Source organism: Mesoplodon mirus, assembly GCF_964341445.2.
Source record: "Mesoplodon mirus genome assembly, chromosome: 18".
NCBI lineage: Eukaryota > Metazoa > Chordata > Mammalia > Artiodactyla > Ziphiidae > Mesoplodon > Mesoplodon mirus.
The window spans coordinates 43676873-43694671 of record NC_138994.1 but is presented as its reverse complement, the minus strand read 5'-3'; the positions used below and the strand labels follow the sequence as shown (position 1 = coordinate 43694671).

Sequence of the window (17799 nt, the reverse complement as noted above, 5' to 3'; positions counted from 1 at the left end):
CCATTTATTGAAGTACAAAGGCACTTCCCCTTTAACTCTGTAACCCATTTGCAGGTTAGGAAAAGGAAGCTTAGAAAAATTAAATGTCTTGCTTTAAGTCTCATAGCTGGTTAATGGCAGACCAGGGCTGTGTGAACCCAGGGATCTGTGCCCTATCCTACACTCTTTCCATGATGCCCTCTGTCCTACCATTGAACTTGCCATTTTTAGCCTGTATGTAGCGTAATGAATTTCATGTGTCTACAACGATGACGGTTAAAAATGGATATTTTAAAAATATAATTTAGGGCTTGCCTGGTGGTGCAGTGGTTGAGAGTCCGCCTGCCCGATGCAGGGCACACGGGTTCATGCCCCAGTCCGGGAAGATCCCACATGCTGCAGAGCGGCTAGGCCCGTGAGCCATGGCCGCTGAGCCTGCGCGTCCGGAGCCTGTGCTCCGCAATGGGAGAGGCCACAACAGTGAGAGGCCCGCGTAACGCAAAAAATATATATGTATAATTTAAACCTCTTATTGGTTTAATGGCCTTTTTTTGTGAGGACTTCTAAATAAAGAAAAGAGCTTACATTTAAGTATTTTAAGAATCAAAGATATAGTCACCATGATTACTATAAATCTGTTTCTACGGTGGTAAGACAACTTCCCACCTGATGCACGAATCTTCTTCACGATACCTCCGTAATGTCAAACTTCTAAAATCCACCCAGAGATGGAGACCTCACTACCTCTCTTAGCAGCCCAGTCTATGGTTGGGCCTTTCAGGCGTGAGATGGTTCTGTTTTATGGAGTGGAACCACATGAAATTGCTATTTCTTGTAGGTCAGAATGGTCAAGTATAAGAAATTTTATAAGTTCAACCTACAACTTGACACCAAATCTGCTCCTGGGTCCCGTTCACTCATTTGCCTTAGTTTTGCCCTCAGGGCAGGACCATGCAAGGTTCTGCCTTGCACTTGACCAAAGCCCTTCAAACATTTAAAGACACAGTTTGGCCTTGCTTTCTAATTCTCTGCTCTTGTCTAATTCTTATTTTCTCCAATTGCTCTGAGTCCAATGTTCCTAGAGCCTCTACCACCCTGTCACCTTCTCCTGGAGGTGCTGTCGCTAAGTCAAAGGTCAAAGATCACGTCTTCATTCATTCAGCAAATATTTCTTCAGCATCTGGGACTGAAAATACAGTGGGACCTCTGGGGTGTTTACAACCTACTGAGAAAGATGGATAGAAAATAAACAATGAAATACAATCCCAAATAGTGTATTATAATGCCAGAATATTATAAGAGTTCTAAAGAAAGCTTACGCAGGGGAAGGGCCTAGAGAGTGCGGAGAAAAGTGGGGTGGGAGGTTCTTTTTATTGGGGGTGGGGTAAGGAAAGGTTTAAGACCTGGAGTTGAACCCTAAATAAATGTATTGCCTATCGTGTGTTTGTTAAGTAAAACAATGTAAATATCCATTGTTTTGGGTGACCAGAGTTTCTCCAAAAATAGAATGATTATGTAAGAATTCTTCTAATACCTATGATTTGCCTGTTAGATTGGAGATAAAACACCTTGCAGTGACCACCCAGGACCATGCTTCAAGAATTCTTGAGAAATAAAATAGTATAACAAAATCATCATCTAGTTTTCCGATGTAATCAAATGCATCGAGATGCATCTGCCTTTTAAAATGGTTAGAAGGAAAGCGATATGGGGATATATGTATACATATAGGTGATTCACTTTGTTATACAGCAGAAACTAACTCAACATTGTAAAGCAATTATACTCCAATAAAGATGTTAAAAAATAAATAAAATGGTTAGAGGGTATTTCCTAAAAATTGAAATTGACATCCACAGAATTATGAAAAATGGGTACCCAGGTGACATTCCACTGCACAAATATGTTTCTCCTATCACACTGACAGCAACTAAGCACTTTTTGAATGACTTGAATTACTATTTAAGTCTATTTCATTTAAATCAAACTGACTGCTGTTTTCAAAGTTGAACGTGTGTTTAAGTAAAGACTGCCCCATTTCCCCGTCGTTGGCAAGATCTCCTGGTTTGGGTGTATGTCTTCCTTCCCTTGGATGGTTCTTCCTCCTTCTCTCCTCTCCCACTTCAGCCACCTGCTCACAGCCATGCCCAAACACAGCTGAGCAAAAAGGGTTCTTAGATGGCTGCCCAAGGCTGCATGGATGGGCACCCACCTGGCAACACGGGGAAAGTCAGCCACTTCTCAGCACTTCCCAGTGCCTCTGTCTCTGCTGCTGGACTCGGTGTCCCAGCGACAGGAAGGAGATAGGCAGCCCTCTGCTAGCCTAATGGGTCAGCCTATAGCAGTGGCCAGTGGCAGTGGGAATTCCCTGAAATGGTGCCAGGGCCTGCTGGGTTTCCAGCCTCATGTCAGTGTTCCCTTTTCTTTACTTTCAAACCTCCTCTGGGTAGAGAGCCGGCTCCCAGGGGTCCACACCACATGTTTGCCAAAATGACACAAAGGTACCTTAATTTCCCTTTCCTGTTGAAGAGGTAAGCACACAGATTGGAAGGGATAACAGGGAGAATGTCTTGGTTTGGAGGTTTTGTGATTTTCGATGGGTTCTAATGAGAGGTAAGTATAGTCTGTCACATTAGACGTGTCCTAAAGGCTTCCATCCCATCAGAGGTGAAGCATCTTCGATAGACTCGGGCAGGGTCCTGTCCTCCCCAGGGCTCTAGGTTGTATTGTCATCTGTCACTTAATCCTGAGCACAGCTGGGACACTGCCACATCAACAGTGACAGTAATGCACACTCACTGCCTATTTACTGTGTGCCCGACACTGGCCTACATCCTAAGCCCGCATTGACTTGATTTACTCTCACTATTACTGTCCCAACACAGAGCTGTCATCGCCCACCACCACCTAGCCGGCCACAGGGTCTACCGTAGCATGTACGCTCGGCAAGGGCACCCTGCAGATGTCTTTTCATAGCAGAAGTCATTGCTGAGAATGTTGGTGCCACCTCTGAGCTTGTCTTCAGGACTATTTGGAGGATCCGCTTTCCTGTCAATATCCTCCAAAATACCTGTCATTCTAGAACCACATAGCATGGTCCATTTGAAATTAATTTTTTAAATAGGTATAAAGCCACCAGCCATGTAGATAATGTTATTATTATATTTTATTTATTAGAGAACACTGAAAGAGGCTGAAGCATAAATTTGATTTGTGTGTGTATGTTAATTTTATTTATCAGAATTTTCTCTTTGTTATCGAGTCTCACCAAGAGTTATTTATACCAACCCAATCTAATAATAAGGTTACAAAACTAATCAGGCTTCACATTTTCCTAAGCAACCACCACCCCCATATAATTTCCAGCCCTTCCCATACTAATTTGAGTGTCATCTGATGTTGTCATCATCATTATTATTTTTAACTCCATTGCAAATTGTCTTTATAGGATCTTCTGAAGACAACTTTGGATTTCCACAAATTGGGAAAGCTTGAGTTCAGTGGCATCAGAGGGAGTGCCCTGAGCCAGCAGGCCCAGCGGATGTACAACGAGTTTCAAGAGATGTACAGGGTCTTCTCAGAGTCTTCCTATGACTGCTTGGACCCTCAGAGCATGGTAGAGCTTGGAAGAGCTAACTTTAAAGTTTGTCTGTTTCTCAGATGCCTGTAGCCTGTAGGGTCTGGGTATTTACTTGCATTTTCCCTGTGCATTTTCTTTGGCTCTGTGGTCCCCATGGTTTTATCGGCAGAGACCACTCTTAATTATTCTTTGTGTCAGGAGAAAGATCAGGGGAGGGCCTCTTCCAACTGCTGACTTCTCCAAGCTGATGATACACAGGGTTTCAGAGATGCTGAGGTGGGGATGGGATGATGGTGGAGGCTGTGGCTGCCCTGCAGCTCCCAAAGCTTAAGCTTTGAGCAGTGACTGCTAGGTGAAGGCCAGGCACACTTGGACAGAATTTCATTAGTGGTCTGGGGAGTTTTCCATTCAGACCCTGGTTCCCAAGGAAATACTTAGGATGAGGAAGGGGCTAGAGCTGCATTTTCCAGGATCGGGACACAGGAGCCCACATCTAACCTGTGGCTCCGGAGAGCTGAGACCTGTGAGTCAAAGCCTTCAGGAAACAAAAAGAAGAAAAAGAGTCAGTACAGAAGTAGGGAATGGAGTTCCCTGAGAAGGAAATGGCTGAATTGCTGGAGAAGGAATTTTGAGAGTATTTGAGGGAAAAGGAGAGAGAGATTCAGCAAGAATCTGCTCTGAGCATCTTCCAATGTCTAGAGGGATCTTAGTTGGCCAAACCCAGGAAATGTCACTTTCTAAAAATTCCATTAGTCTAAAGTAAAAAACAAAGAGTTGGAGTACAAAGCAGGATATGTGCCATATGTTTGCTACCGTGTGATAAAACAAAGCAAAACAAAATCCTATGCACAGGGAAACATATTACAATGCTAATATGGTTGGGTTTGGGAAGTAGAAAAATACTACTACATTTTCTGACTTTTCTTTGTCTTTTCATAAAAATATGCGTAGCTACTGTAAGGCAATAATAAGAAATAACAATTCCACAAGTTAGAGATTTGAGTTAACAAAGTTTCTCTGAAAATTGCTACATTCGAAGAAAGAGGGCACACTTTGGGTTGCCAGATAAAATACAATAATTGGGACATGCTTATTAAAGGGACATGCTTATAAAAAAATTTACTATTGATCTGAAATTATATTTAACTGGCTGTCTTGTATTTTTATTTGCTGAATTTGGCAACCTTAGGAGCAATAGCTAGCCGCTGTCTTAAGCAATTAAAGTGTAGTTAGAAGAAATAGTGTATACTAGTTTAATTAGCTTACCTTCCTCCTAATGGCCAGATCAGTTTGCTTACACTGAAAAAAATAGGATTTTCACTTGGTGGGGGCAAGGGAAGTAGGGGGTAATGATGGAATAGCCCCATTGCTGAGGTGGCTTTTGGAGTGGCCTGAGGTGGCGGGTGAGAGAAGGGGCTTCAGGGTGTGGAAGGTGGGGCCCAGACGGGAGGGACAGCATAGCAACCTCACATCCAGCTCTCTGCACCATTTTGCCTAGAGTGTCTAGGAAAAAAATGCTGCAGTAATAGGGTAACTATCTACGTGGATAAACACTAAGGCACGCCATGGTGAACTGTGGAAAGTTAAAATAAATCCGTGGTATAACCTATTTGAGTACACATGTTCATAGTAAAGAGCACAGCAGGATGGGCCTTCAGAATATCATGTTTTCTTACGTCTATGTGATGTCTCTTCAGGAATTTGAAAATGATGTCTCTGAGTTTAATCAGAAGGTAGAAGACCTTGACCGGAGACTGGGGACTGTCTTTATTCAGGCCTTTGATGATGCCCCTGGTTTGGAGCACGCCTTCAAGGTTTGTAAAGTAGGGGGAGCCACCCCCATGCTTTATTCCCCCCCGCCCTCTTCCAACTGTTTTGTTCCTGCAGAGAGGAATTGTTCTGTTACAGCAGTATTGTGGGTGTCCCAGGGCAAGGGAGTGTGCAGAGCTGGGCTTCTCAAGTTGACAGCTAATGCTTTTCTGCAAACAGGACGATGTAAAAATGCTTTGTAAGTGAGTTTCTTCTGGAATGCTTTCTTTGGGCCTTATCAGTAGAGTACCCATTGAAAGTGAAGAAGCCTGCTGTGGTCACCATCCTAAATCCATGGCTCTGCAGCACCGCGGCTGTTTAACCGCTGCTGTCAGGTTGGTTCAGGCTGGAGCGAACCACTCAAGTACAAGTAACTGGAGTAAGAAGACGCCAGCCCTGGCCCTGTGCTGCCTAGATCAGACGGTCTAGGAGGAGGAGGTTTAGGACGATGAGTAGGTAAATGTCTACAGAAATGACAGATCTGGGTTGTGAGACCTGAAGACTTAGTGGAACAGAACAGACCTTCTGTAAACTGTGACGACACTTATTCTGTAGAGCCTGAAAGATTAGAACCAGGACTAATCAGGTTACAAGGAGGCAGAGTTTAGCTAAGTAGAGGAAAGAGGTTTCTGTTAATGTTATTTAAAGATGGAATAAACTTCCTTGAGACGTAGGTAAGTTTCCAGGCACTGAACATGTCAAACGTAGACTGGGTGATTGGTGGGACAATTGCAGAAGAGGCTTAAACCCAGGATGTGTGAAACCATGCTGTTCTAGAACACTGGGCATATATATATTTAACTCATTCAAGAATATACATATGTTGGGCTTCCCTGGTGGCGCAGTGGTTGAGAGTCTGCCTGCCGATGCAGGGGACGCAGCTTCGTGCCCTGGTCCGGGAGGATCCCACATGCCGCGGAGTGCCTGGGCCCGTGAGCCATGGCCGCTGAGCCTGAGCATCCGGGAGCCTGTGCTCCACAACGGGAGAGGCCACAGCAGTGAGAGGCCCATGTACCGCAAAAAAAAAAAAAAAAAAAAAAAAGAATATACATATGTAGTCTTTAATAAATACCTACTACTCCATAACTCACATAGGAAGAGTTGTAGAATTTCCCTCTCCAAGTATTTAATTCCAAGAGAAGGGCTTATATGTGTCTATAAAATAATCCCTTTTGCCATTAACTGTCATGGCTAATTGGGATGTTACCACTCAGATAACTGGTGAGGCTGGAACCCCATTTCTGCCTTGAGGATGTCCAGCCCTATCCCTCCCATAAATCCCTGTGCACCATGGATTTCAAGGTGTCTTCAAGTGTCTCACATATACTCTCAAGTTGCTCTGTCTTTGAGATCATGGTGTCTTTGCTACTTGTCTGCAGTCTCCCTTAAAGATGTCATCTGCCCAGGAAGGTGCTTTCGGGGGTCTTACTATTGCTCTTCTGATGATCCCCACCATGACAGCATCTACATTTATGCCAAGGGCATATCTGTGTGGGTTCCAAACACCCCAAACTTTGCATTTTGTGGTGGAGCAGGGTTCTGAGCAGAAGCAGCGAGAGACCTTTCCAACTTTGCACACTCTTTGCTACCAGGTCCTGAAGCAACATTGCTCATACCCGGAGTCTCAAAGGGCTCTCACGGAGCAGACTCTTCTTCTTTGGGCTCCAACACCTCTTCTCAACAAGGCTACCCACCCAGTCTGTGCGACCTTTTAGGAAAACCATAACCATTCGGTCCCTTCTGCCTCCTTGGTTTTCTCTTTTTGGTCATCCCGCCAACAAGAAACCAAAGCCCTTCCCTCCTCCTTCAGCCAAAACAAAAGCTTCCAATGTATATAATTTCGTGCAAAGAATTGCCTTTTCACGCTGGGGAAGTAGAGACCCCTGAGTCCAGATACCCCTGTTACTGCCATAAGGCCATTCGACCACTATGTGTGCCTCAGTGGACATGGCCAGAAGGGGTACGTCCAGGTCAGAGAACCTGAGTCCGAGGGTGTGGGCTGGATGCAGTGTTCCCTCGGCCCACACCTCTGTACCTCTCAGCAGGATGTGTGAGCCAGAACTCGGTAGAGACCTGCTCTCTCGTGCCTCCATGGAGGGAGAGCTACTTCCTGCTGTCTCCAGAGATCTTGGTGATTTTGGGTTGGAGGACTGGGTGGTCCTAGAAGTCGTGTATTGTTATATCCTAAATATAACTGGAGTCTTCCACGACCTTGTCTCAGGGTAGCATGAGGATTAGAGAAACACAATCCAGCAACCAGGAGGTGATTAAAAGCATTTCACATTCTGATCCCGCTGCTCCCACCAAGGGGTTAGGGCAGTTGTGATGCACAGGAAACATCTGCAAAGTATCCTTGCAATCACTGCCTTCTGGGGGCAACTGCTCCCTGAAACTCTTTTCTTGGTCCCCACTCTCAAATTTTAGCCCTCCCAATTCTCCCCAACACCCAGCCTATTAGCTTCATTTTTCTTCTCCGTCGTCACCCTCCATATCTGCATTAGGTCTTTATGATGTACGGCAGCTTACCCTTTCTGGCATCTTTCATTTTCTCTTTGTTTTACCCTCTACCCAGGTTCTTAAAACACGGCAGGGTCTGGTATGTCATTCAGCACACAGGAATCCCTCCTTCAGAAACAAAGACCAGAGGGACAGACTATGAATATTTTGCTGATTCATAATTATCCATCCAGTTGCACAGTAACGGTTTTTTGACCCTCTTACATTTGTGGACAGACATGTGAAGGAAAAACCAGGATACGAGATTAATGTAACCTTGGAAAAGTTGAATCTGTGCCTTTTCCCCTTCTTTTCTGCCTCCTCTGTAGCTGCTAGACATAGCAGGAAACCTCCTGGAGAGACCACTGGTAGCACGGGACACATCTGATAAATACCTGGTGCTCATCCGCATGTTCAGTGAGGACCTGGATGCCGTGAGGGTGATCTACAGTCAGCATGTCCAGGAGGAGGTGGAGCATAGTAAGCTGTCACATTTGAATGGGGGACATCGGTTACCAGAAAGGGTGCCACTCTTCTTTTTTTGTTACATGTCTGCTGTGAATCCAGGGCATTCTCCAAGAGCACAACCTTCTTGCTTGAAATTCTAGACTTGGGTGATTGAAGAGTTCACTGAACTGTGCATTTCCCTGTGTCTAGGGCAGGATTGGCAGACTGACCCAGAGCAGTGAAGTCCTGACCACTGCCTCAGGCCGGTTTAGATCTCAGCGTAGTGTGTGAGTTGACCCTCAGTCAATGTCGCCACACTGATTAATCTTTAACATACCTCAGTTCCACAGTAGATTTGTACATGCCTGAGAAAAGGTTCTTATCCCTTCCAGTGCCTTATCAACCATGCTTTTGCAAGGAGGAACCAGCAAGAGCCTGACAAAGGGCAGTAACACACCGAGGTTATTGTAATTCTTAGATGCCCTGTCTTGTCTGTTTGAAAGTCAAACACAAGTTCAGTTCAGCTTTGCAAATGTTCCTTGAGGCCTTGCTATATGCAAGGTAAATTTGTGGGCACCGCATGCAGAGGCAGGCCAGGGTAAGGGAGAGAATAATTAATCCTGACAGGTGGTTCTTCAAGGAACACAATTGGCATGAACAGAGTTATAAAGAACTGTAGCAAAACAAGATGAATTGGGCTGGGAGGTGGGAGGAAGAGTTAATGGAGATGGTGGCCTTGAGCTTGACCGTGAAAGATGGGGAGATGGACAGCCCGGGAGGAGAGGCAATGGTCTTGGATGCAAAGGCAGGAAAGGGTGTGGAAGGTGACCAGTCAGACCTGCCTGAGCCAAACAGGGTATATAGAGGGAGATCAGGTCAGCCATCAAGTTTGGAGCCATGTCATGAAGTGCTCTGAGTGCCCTATTAGGGAATCTGGAATTCATCCTAAAGGCAATAGGAAATTTTCAAAAGTTTTTAAGTAATGGCGTAACAGGACCACTATTTCTATAAACAGGTTTCACAGTGAGGTCATTAAGAATGGCTTCCACTTAGGAAGTCATCCCAGAAAAATCTGCTGGCCTCAGCTTTATGAGGGACCATCCTCCTGACTTCTCACAGTGGGATGCAGAGTTTGAAAACTCAAACACCTTCAGATGCATATTGAATTTCTGTTGTGCATAACAAACTATCACAACCTTAGTGGATTAAAACAACATCCATCTCTGAGCTCACAGTTGTGTAGGTCTGCAGCCCAGTTTGGTGTGCCTGCGTTCTTCACTCAGAGAATCTCAAGGCTGAAATCAGTTAACTGGGCCAAGTTCTCATCTGGGGTCTCTGGGGGAAAAATCTACTTCCCAGCTCATTTTTGTTGGTAGAATCCAGTTCCTTATGACTGCAGGACTGAGGTCTCTGTGTCCTTGTTGGCTGTCAGCCAGGGCCTGCTCTCAGAGATTAGAAGCCCTCCCGTCCCTAACCACACAGCCACCTCGTCTTCGAGCCAGTAATGGCATGTTGAATCCTTCTCATGCTTCAGACCCCTGACTTCCCCTTCTGCCAATAACCAGAGAAAACTCTTCTCTTCAAGGCCTCACCTGATTAAGTCAGGCCCACCCAGGGTCATCTCCCATTTGCCATATAATGTAACGTCATCACAGGAGTGATATGTCGTCACATTTGGTTTCCACCTATACTTAAAGAGGAGAGACTCATGCAAGGGTGAGGGTCATTGGGTGTCATCTTAGAATTTTGCCTACCACGGAAGCCAAGTAGAAAATGACAGTGTTGGACCTGGGCTGAGTGTAAGGCATCAGGGAGTGGTGGGGTCCATGGTCAACTAAAGGACAAGACCAATATTCAGCTCCTACAGTTCATTAGAAAGGGGGCTGGTGGTTGCCAGCCTTCCCAGTTTTATCAGAGAAGCTGGAAACTGAGGGGTTTTTTTAAATGAAATCTTACAATTGTTAATTTTGACAACTGATTATAAGCAAACAAACCCACTCAATGGACTGAAGTAAGAATATCCAGGCTGTGCTAACTCTGGTCAAGGGCTTCGTAATCCACATGGCCTGTCCCATACATAATCTTACCGAATTCTCACAGAAACCTTGGAAGTTAAGTGAGGAAGATATTATCCCCATTTTATATATGAAAAACCTAAGGGCCTGAGAGATTAAGTTGTCTGTTTAAGGCAATGTGTCTTTTTTTTTAACATCTTTATTGGGGTATAATTGCTTTACAATTGTGTGCTAGTTTCTGCTTTATAAAAAAGTGAATCAGTTATATATATATACATATGTTCCAAGGCAGTGTGTCTTAACCCTGACTGTACAATTAGAATTATCCTGAGTGCTTTCTAAAAATATTGATGACAAGGCCCCACGCAAACCAATCAAATCAGAGTGGCTTGGATGGGGCCCAGGCATCAGTGTTTCTAGAAGAGCCCCAGGTGACGCTGATGTGCAGCTGGATTGAAAGTCACAGGTGTGCAGTCAGAAAGCCAGTTAGTGGCAGAGCTGGGCTGGGAACGGCTGTCCTCTGTTGCTGTTTAGCGTTCTTCCCAAGGGCACTCTTCCTTCCCCCTTAGCAGAACTCGGCGATGTCCCAGGAATTTCCATCTCAGTGTAAGCCCAGGGTGACTTTAGCAGGTGGAGGTGGATGAGGCAAAAAGTGCAGTAAGTGGTGGGAGGTGGGGGAGTGTTCATGGGTAGAGTGGGGCTCAGGCCTGGAGCCTCACTTCAGTCTGCTGTGCCCTGTCCCCAGGCTTCTCCTCCATGCATAAGAACATGCCCGCTGTGGCCGGGAGGCTCCGCTGGGCGCAGGAGCTGAGGCAGCGCATCCAGGGTCCCTTCGACAACTTCAGACGCATGACACACCCGTGAGTACCTCGTTCCTGAAAGGCAGGTTTGTTTCAGGCTTCTGCTCCCGCTCTGTACTTCGAGTATTGTAGCAGCGCAACTCAGTTACTTGAGGCACAAAAATCATCTTTTCTTTCCATTTCCAGCAATCAGCCAGTATCTTAGTCCGTTCAGACTGCCGTAACAGAATACTATAGATGGGGTGACTTGAGAATATCAGAAATCTCTCTCTCACAGTTCTGGAGGCTGGGAAGTCCAAGGTCAAGGTGCTGGCAGATTTGGTGTCTGTTGAAGAGGACCTGCTTCCTGACTCACAGCTGGCTGTCTTCCCACTGTGTCCTCAGATGCGGCAGGAGGGACTCAGCAGCTGTCTGGGTCTCTTTTACGCGGACACTCACCCCATTCATAAGTGCTCCGCCCTCATGACCTACTCACCTCCCAAGGCACCACCTTAGGCTTCAACATATGGATTTGGGGAGGACACAGACATTCAGTTCATAACAACCAGGTACTACTGGCCAGGCATTAACAAGATTGATACATTTGGATTGAAGAGTGGGTCCCTTGGTGTCAGGTGAGGCTTACTGGACACAGGCTGGCTCCTTTTGCTCCAGCAGAGTCCTTGTTTCCAGGGGAAAATGAGTCAGGGTTTTCAAGCTCTTTGGATTCCTCCACACATCTCCTCTGACATGACGGCTCTTTACTACCGAGGCTGCTGGAGAATAATGAAGCCCGGCGTTTCCTGAAACGTGGTGTGAGGGCCTCATGTATTAGAAACCCCAGGTGCTTGCTAATGGTGCAGATTACCAGCCCTCACCCCCCACCTACTAAATCCAGACCTCAGGGCAGGGTGGTGCCTGGGATCTGCTTCCTTGGCACACTCTCCCCATGATCTGACGGTGACCAGGTTTGGAAACTGTTGGCCTGCCTCACAGCTGAGTCTGGAAGCCAAGCTAGTTAGAGGCATCTGGGCTGCTAGAGCGAGAGAAGAGCTGTTGCAATACCTTGTTGAGGGTGCTGCCTGGGGAAGGGCAGGCTTTCTCTGACCCCTCTTTCTAAAGACTCCATCTTGTTGAAAACACCTGGCTTTGGCAAACACAGCATGTTCACAGCAGCATTATTTACAGTGGCCAAGACATGGAAACAACCTAAGCGTCCGTTGATGGATGAATGGATGAAGATGTGAGATATATATATATATATATATATATATATACATACATACACACATACACATATATATCACATATGTAATGGAATATTATTCAGCTATAAAAAATAAGGAAATCCTGCCATTTGCAACACGGATGGACCTTGAAGGCATTATGCTAAGTGAAATAAGGCAGAGAGAGAAAGACAAATACTATATGGTCTCACTTATATCTGGAATCTGGAAATAAGAAATAAAACCAAACTCATAGTAAAAGAGATCAGAATTGTGGTTATCTGGTTATAGGGGGTGAGGTTTGAGGAGGAAGGTGGGGGAAATGGATGAAGGTCAAAATTTACCAACTTCCAGTTAAAAGATACATACTGAGGATGTCAAGTACCATGATGGCTGTAGTTAGCATGGCTGCATGGTATATATAAAAGTTGTTAAGTGAGTAGATCCTAAAAGTTCTCGTCACAAGGAAAAAGAAACATGTTTTTCATTTTTTCTTGTATCTGTATGAGATGCTGGATGTTAACTAAACGTAATGTGGTGATCATTTTACAGTATATGTAAGTCAAGTCATGTTCTACATCTTAAATTTACACAGTGCTGTACGTCAGTTACATCTCAATAAAACTGGAAACAACTTTTTTTAAAAAGACTAACCACTTTCAAAGGCCAGAAAGACAATGAAAGATAGCCAGGCTGTGGTCTGAAGGGGGCCTCCAGCACATCACCCCGTGTGGCCAAGAGGAAGAACGGCTCAATGTGAGAAACCTCCCTACTGTTGGAAAGAGGCCGAAAATCTAGATTTACTTTAAAACCAGCAAGTATTCCTCTTTTCCTCAAACTCCGAACAAATCAAACAAACGTGCCCGTGAGTCAGACCTGCCCAGTGGGAGATCCGTCTGCAGTGTCTGCTCTGTCCGCGCGAGCTCTTCCTTGTGCAGCTGAAGAAACTGAGGCAGATAGACATGAGGTGACCTGCCTGGAATCCAAAGATAGCAAGGACAGAACTGGAACATGCGTCTGGGTCTCAGGGGTCCAAACCCAGAGCTCTCCCAGGGGACCCCCCCTCCCCCAGCAATAGGAAGCTTGGCCCGGAGTCCAGCTGAGCCTCCATCTTCTCAAACATGCCTCCCAGGGAGGGAGGGAGAAGATAGGAGAATGGGCGGGGAGGGTGGCAGCGCTGCTTCTAGGAATGTGGCCTGCGGGAGCTGTCCTGGTCCGGTTCCCTGGAGCAGGGCTGAGGCAGCCTGCAGGAATTTACAGGGATGCTCTCAGGACCAGCGCCTGTGAGGGGGCGGGGAGGGAGCGGGCAGAGGAGAAGCTGAGCTGCAGCACAGTTGCAGGTAGGCTTCAGCTCATCCGGTGGGGAAGTCTGACCCTGTAGGGTTGCCTGGTTGGTGGGAGTGGGCTGTGGGGCAGGGAGGAGCTTGACCCTGGGTGAGGAGGCAGCTCTGTCTGTTTGGCTGAGGCTGTTCTCAAAGAGGGAGGCAGCTACACTTCATCAGCCTTCCTGGTGGGGGAGATAGGGGGTGGGGGTGGTCCCGAGAGGGTGTCTGAATGGCACCCCACCACGTCCTCCACAGTTCCCATGGAAGTTCCCGTTTGTTCTAAAAATGAATTCACATTCTCCTGTATACTCTAATATATTTATGAATTGGTTAGTAAAATGGTTTTGATTCCTCGCCATGAAGTGAAGTAGAACCTGCAGGGAGTTTGATGCACTTATTCCTGTGACTTCTCAAGCCTCCCAGGCAAGTCCCAGGGGCCGAGGTGCAGAAGCCACTCTCTCGTCTAGCCTCGTTCTTTTCCAGATAGAAACTGAGATCTGGGGTCAGGGTTTGTCCTCGCTGTCCTGCAGACATCTCTGCTCCTTCACTAGGAAAGGGGACCGAGCGACTGGGAAAAACTCCAGGAAATCCAGTGCTTTCTCTGCAGGCGTGAGGGTTAAATCAAAGCTCGAAGCTCGGGGGAGCCTGTGAAGAAACCCTGTGTTGATTTAAAGAGCAAATGGATTTTAAAGAATCTTTGCAATAAGCTGCCTCGTTTTGCTAGCAGAACAAACAAGATCCTCCAACACAGTTAGTGTGAAGGTTTCTGAAAATTACAGATACTTCACCAACTTTCCCAGGAGCTGGACTCTTCATTTTGTGCTGTAAAGAAGTGTCAAAACCGGGGAGCAGGTGTGGGCAATGATGCCTCCGTGGTCCTCAGTGGACCCAGGGAAGCCTCTGAGTGTGTGTCTGCGCATGTGAGCATACAAGTGTGTGCATGTGTGTGTGTGCATGTATGTGCGTTGCTCAAGTTTGGGGACATAAGAGGTGGGAGGGAACCTTATATAAACATGGCAATGAGTAATGAGGCAGAATATTTCTCATCACGTGCCCTAGATGGATTTCAGAGAAGGGAAATATATACATACATATTGTTACGTATATGACAATGTTTGTATATGTGGGATGTATATATATATATTGCTATTTTATATATGCATTGTTATATACATATATACACATATATAATGTTATATAGTTTTTGTTATAATGTATAACGTTACATACAGTTTTGTTCTTAAATACAGAAAACTGCAACACCTAGAATTTTTCTTGCATGTCTTAATTTCCCTCCTGGTTTTTGAAGGACTTCATTTTACATGCGCAAGACTGGCTCAGCCAGGGTGAGGGGGTTGGCGGAGCCCTGGCGGGGAAGGGCTGTCCTCCTGTCACCTGGGCGCTGACTGCATTTGGGAAAGTGCAGATGCCCTCTAGTGGCCGGTGGCAGATGTTCAGGAAGAAGAGTGCAGGCTCATTTAGGGGCCTTTGGAAACTTGCCCGGGAAGCTATTCAGTCTCCTCTTTATAGGCTGTAGTTTGTTACTCAGATCATTGTTTTCACTTCTTCTAATTCGATGTCATTTTTTCCCTCTCTTTTGTATGGGTAGTTGCATGGAATCTGCCGAAGGAAAGCGCATGATACAAAAATATGAAGAAATGCTCTCATTGCTGGAAAAGTAAGCAGTTTCCGGGACTGGATCGTTCTGCAAATGCAGAGCCCCCACCATGCCCTCTGCAGTTCTGAGTTTGTGCACATTGGTTGGTGGCAGTGAAGTGTCACTCTGTATCTTATGTTATAACCACAATATCTGTGAGTACAGTGCTTCAGGGTTGCAAACAGCACGTCTCCGGGGAATGCAGCTCTAGTCTGGAAATGAGCACTTTTCCAGTGCAGTTTTGTTGGGAATGTGAACTCGGCAGAGCTAGAAGTGGGGCGCTCCTCATGGCACCGCGAGATCAGCGTCATGGAAAATCTCAGCAGCTGCTCGCTAAGCAGAAAGTGACAGTTGGTGCCGCACAAAGAGACAATAAGTTTAAAAAATATTTCCTGCATCCTTTAACAGAGAAAGCATAAGAACGAAGATTTTACATGGGTTAATAGTTGTTCCTTCTTTAAAGCTGTAGTCAGTCTTTTGGGGGAGCAGGGTCCAGACACAGCCTGTGTCTTTTTTTTTTTTTTGCGGTACGCGGGCCTCTCACTGTTGAGGCCTCTCCCGTTGCGGAGCACAGGCTCCGGACACGCAGGCTCAGTGGTCATGGCTCACGGGCCTAGCCGCTCCACGGCATGTGGGATCTTCCCGGACTGGGACACGAACCCGTGTCCCCTACATTGGCAGGCGGACTCTCAACAACTGCACCACCAGGGAAGCCCCACAGCCTGTGTCTTGCCTCGTAATCTTCTCCTGATTCAGAAGAGGAGCACCGCACACATTATGATTATGATTATAGTTATGATCACACTTAGCATTGTGGAGACATCTTAGCTGGTGGCACCTCCACCTGCCCGGTCACCCAACTTCTACCCTTTCAACTTCCCAAATATGAGCTTCAAATCTGTCCCCTCCTCTCTGCACCCATCACCCACATTTCACCAGAGAGACCAGAGCCTCTCGGGCCTGAACTGCTGCAGTGGCTTCCTAAGAGCCTCTCTGCTCTGGACCTGTGCCCCTCAGCGCCCACACTGTCACCAAATCCCCTTTCCTCACATCCCCTGTAGGGGAAGCCTCTCAGTGTCTCCCACCAGCCCCTTACTGTGACCCGAACAGTGCTCCCTGACGCGGCCTCTACTTCTCTCTCCGGCCTCGGCCCTTGCCCTCTCCTCCCTCAGGTGCGCTGTCTACTCACTCTTCCCAGCGCACCATCTGCTGCTCCCCACCTGCACCTTTGTCCACACTGCTGCTCCTGCCCAGAGCCCTCACTCCCCATCGCTGCCCAACTGCTGCTCATCCTGAGACTCAGTCAAGCATCTCTTCAGCCCCTCCTCCATGAGACCCTCCCTGGCGTCCTCCTTATCACCCCCACCCACCTGCCTACCTCTGCCATTCAAAGCCTAACGCCCAGTACATCTGCCTGGGATTGTACTTGCTGCGTCCTCTGTTGACCCGTGGTCGCACCACTAGCTGCGTTTACCATGGGATGTTTATTCATCGTTTTATCTCCCAAGCCCAACACGTCAATATGTACTGACTGAACAGTGAATGTCCGTGAGCTACGTGAAGATTAGCGTGAGAACAAAGCTTACCCGATAAATTCTTCCAACATTTACTGAGACTAATCACCACTTCCCTTACCCTCTCAAAAGATCGCATGGAGTCTCTTTTTCTACTCTCCTCTGATTTAAGCTTTGCCACCTTTAGGAAATGAGGGGTTACCTGCAGGAGCTGACTTGCCTGGCTGAGTCAATGACTCTGACTTAAGAATGTATTCAGGTATTTTACTAATAGCATCTTCAGTTCATGAGATATATGTATTAAAGATAGATAGATAGATGGTTGGATTAGATAGATAGGTAGCTATAGAGATGTTATATATATACATATATAGCTATGTCGTTTATGTTATATATATCTATATATAGAGAGATGTATCTTCAGTTAATCATTGCCAGGCATTGGGGAGCTGGGAGGGTGCTCATGAGGTGACCGTCATCTCTGATCCTCACAGGTATGAGACAAGACTCTACGAGGACTGGTGTCAAACAGTATCAGAGAAGTCGCAGTACAACCTTTCCCGGCCACTTTTGAAACGTGATCCAGAGACAAAGCAGATCACTGTCAACTTTAGCCCACAGGTAAGTCCAGAGGCAGTAACTTCCTCTTGGTTTCTGAAGAGTTTCATTTGACTCTGCTGATTCCAAAGGCAAAAAGGCTTTCTATAAGAATATGCAAAAGCTGCTTAAAAGAACTTGCACCCTGGATTTCTCTTTTGGATTAAATCTTAGGGTGTAATGTTTTCTTAAGTTGTCCACTGTTCACATTTTTCTCCAGGGTCAGCCAGCATATTTGCTTTGATTTTGCACAACAGAAAATACTGCAAAATATCACTTGGTACCATAGTGATACCTTTTGGTACCATAGTCAGCTGGGCCTACCTTGAATACACACTGCAGGTGAAGGCTGTTGACTAGATGCTAGAGGGTCAA

At 46.2% G+C, this 17799-nt stretch overlaps 1 protein-coding gene across 2 annotated transcripts in view; it reads left to right on the top strand.

The window, feature by feature from the left end:
- Positions 1 to 17799, top strand: part of DNAH9 (dynein axonemal heavy chain 9) — a gene marked incomplete at its 5' end in the record, with an annotated part of 308568 nt that overhangs the window by 25241 nt on the left and 265528 nt on the right. For both annotated transcript variants that reach the window (XM_082605525.1, XM_082605524.1), the window contains 6 exons: positions 3428 to 3595; positions 5257 to 5373; positions 8194 to 8344; positions 11072 to 11186; positions 15266 to 15334; positions 17322 to 17448. In XM_082605525.1, coding sequence (XP_082461651.1) covers positions 3428 to 3595; positions 5257 to 5373; positions 8194 to 8344; positions 11072 to 11186; positions 15266 to 15334; positions 17322 to 17448 — 747 coding nt within the window. The remainder of the gene's footprint in view (positions 1 to 3427; positions 3596 to 5256; positions 5374 to 8193; positions 8345 to 11071; positions 11187 to 15265; positions 15335 to 17321; positions 17449 to 17799) is intronic.